At 48.2% G+C, this 1,987-nt stretch overlaps 1 protein-coding gene across 1 annotated transcript in view; it reads right to left on the bottom strand.

The window, feature by feature from the left end:
• Positions 1-6: 6 nt before the first annotated feature.
• CCSAP (centriole, cilia and spindle associated protein) overlaps positions 7-1,987 on the bottom strand; it is a 14,580-nt gene continuing 12,599 nt past the window's right edge. Inside the window, exons 4-5 of the mRNA XM_019626350.1 lie at positions 1,805-1,985; positions 7-635 (exon numbers count right to left, since the gene is read on the bottom strand). Of these exons, the coding sequence (XP_019481895.1) occupies positions 459-635; positions 1,805-1,985 (358 nt within the window). The 3' untranslated portion in view covers positions 7-458. The remainder of the gene's footprint in view (positions 636-1,804; positions 1,986-1,987) is intronic.

Here is a 1,987-nt window from a genome sequence, read left to right as displayed (position 1 = left end):
TATACGTCTTTTTATTTTAAGTTATTTTAACCATGTACTAGTACTTTTGTAATATTCAAAACAATAGGAAGGTATGAGGGAAAAGACTGGGAAAATTTATAGAACTTATAGAAAAATTACTGAGTGTGAAGCATCTATAGCCATTTAAAGGCATTTGGTGTCGATATCTTAAAGGATTAAGATGCTTTAAAACAAAACCCTTGTAAGAATATCAAAGATTTAGGGAATTATCTTCATAAATAACCAAGTGTCTGTGGTTTCAACTGTCAGTCACCTTGCTGCTGAGGAAGGTGACGAGGGTTCATCCAAACAGCAACCTTTAGGAAACTCCTTAAGAAAAACCCGGCATAATCAGTTGGTTTCTTTAGACCTGTGTCCAGTTGCTTTTGATGATTTTTGTTTGTTCTTCTTGCATTTAGACTTCTTAAAGGAAGCTGTCCAGACAGCTGCTTTTTCCTTTAGGCTCGAGCCGAGTAGCATCTCATGTACTCAGTCATCCACGGGTTCTCCGAAGACAAAGGCTTGGTCCTTCTGCTTTTCTCCACATCGTCTGAGTGAGCCCGCTGCCTCTGAGCAGCCAGTTTCCTCTTTTCCACCTGTCTCCTGTTCTTGGCTCGTAATGCTGACTCATGAATCTAGGGAGAGTTCAAAAATCAAGGTACAACCACTTAAGTGGCTTTTGTACTAATTTTCAAGACTATCTCTGCAGTGAAGCCACCCCAGGTCACTTGAAGCAGTGTGGAGGCCAGCCCTGTCTTGTCATTGTCGCTCTGCGCACAGAAGCTTCTCGAGGGAGCTGTGCCGAGTCTGTGGCTGACCCACCATCAATGATACAAAACGGAGCGACAGAACGTATTCACTGCACTAAATGTCCGATGCCGAGGGGAAGCAACCTGATTGTGCCTCCGGAAACGGGCTCAGAAAAACTACTGGGACTGCATTAGGCACCGACATATATGCCACTGAAGGACTTTGCTTCATAGCAAATTACTAAGAAGGATCTCAAGCAATTTTACCTCCTAAGACATTTTATATGACAGGTAAAGCCTATTGAACTTAATCCCAAGGTATTGCCAGAGGTCTCTGCTTAAACCACAGCTTTGTTGTCTCAAATATCACTCGAAATGCCACCATCTACCAGGGTTCAGAAGCCTGTTCAGTAAAACGTGATTATGGTGTTTAACCACCATTCAAACAGTTTCCACCTCTCCTGCTGCTTCTTGTTCTTTCTTTGCTTTAGGCTGAAGGAACAGTATTAATGAACACTGACATACATGACTGCTTTGTGGCTCCACACGGGAGGGCCATCCATCTGACATGTTCTCAGGACAGTGAGCAGGGGCAGGCCAGGCTTGTGTCAGAGGACAACTGAGGTCCTGGGAGTCCAAGGCATCAGGTGTATTTGAGTGGGAATAGTCATTGGAGTTTAATCCCAAGAACAAAGGGGTGTAGGGCAGACTCAAGCTGCCGAGAGAGCGATCTGAGCCACGAACCAGAAACAGGAGTGGAGGACGCCCAGTTATTGGAGCGCAGGACCAGGGAACCTCTCACGCCCCGACACCCCAGCCAAGTCCCCCCCACCACACCCCCAGCCCCACCTCGCGGGCCAAAGGCCCTGACCGCCCATGTGTTCGCCTGGATCAGTGCTGTGAGCCCTCCGGTGCCGGCCGGCTCCTGGCAGCTGACATGCAGATTCCTCCCGCTGTGTTTCCTTGGCCCTTACGATCTCCCAGTGACCACAGGGTATGACAGGGATGGGACACAGCCTGAGCCCACCCCAGGGCAGAGGGCAGGCAGCACATACCTCGCTCAGCGGGGCGGACACCAGGACGTTGTGAGTCCTTTGGCTTCCTGTATTCATCTGCTTCTCTCCCCACCCATACAGAGCAAACGGTCGCTTCTTTTCTTTTGTTTTGCTTGATGATCTTTGCGGACTTCTGACGGCTTTCCCAGCTCCTCTAGCAAACAAGGCACCTTGCTGCTGTCT

This window comes from Hipposideros armiger, unplaced genomic scaffold (assembly GCF_001890085.2).
Source record: "Hipposideros armiger isolate ML-2016 unplaced genomic scaffold, ASM189008v1 scaffold_667, whole genome shotgun sequence".
Taxonomy (NCBI): Eukaryota; Metazoa; Chordata; class Mammalia; order Chiroptera; family Hipposideridae; genus Hipposideros; species Hipposideros armiger.
The sequence above is the reverse complement of the archived record's forward strand: the minus strand, read 5'-3'. Positions and strand labels throughout refer to the sequence as shown.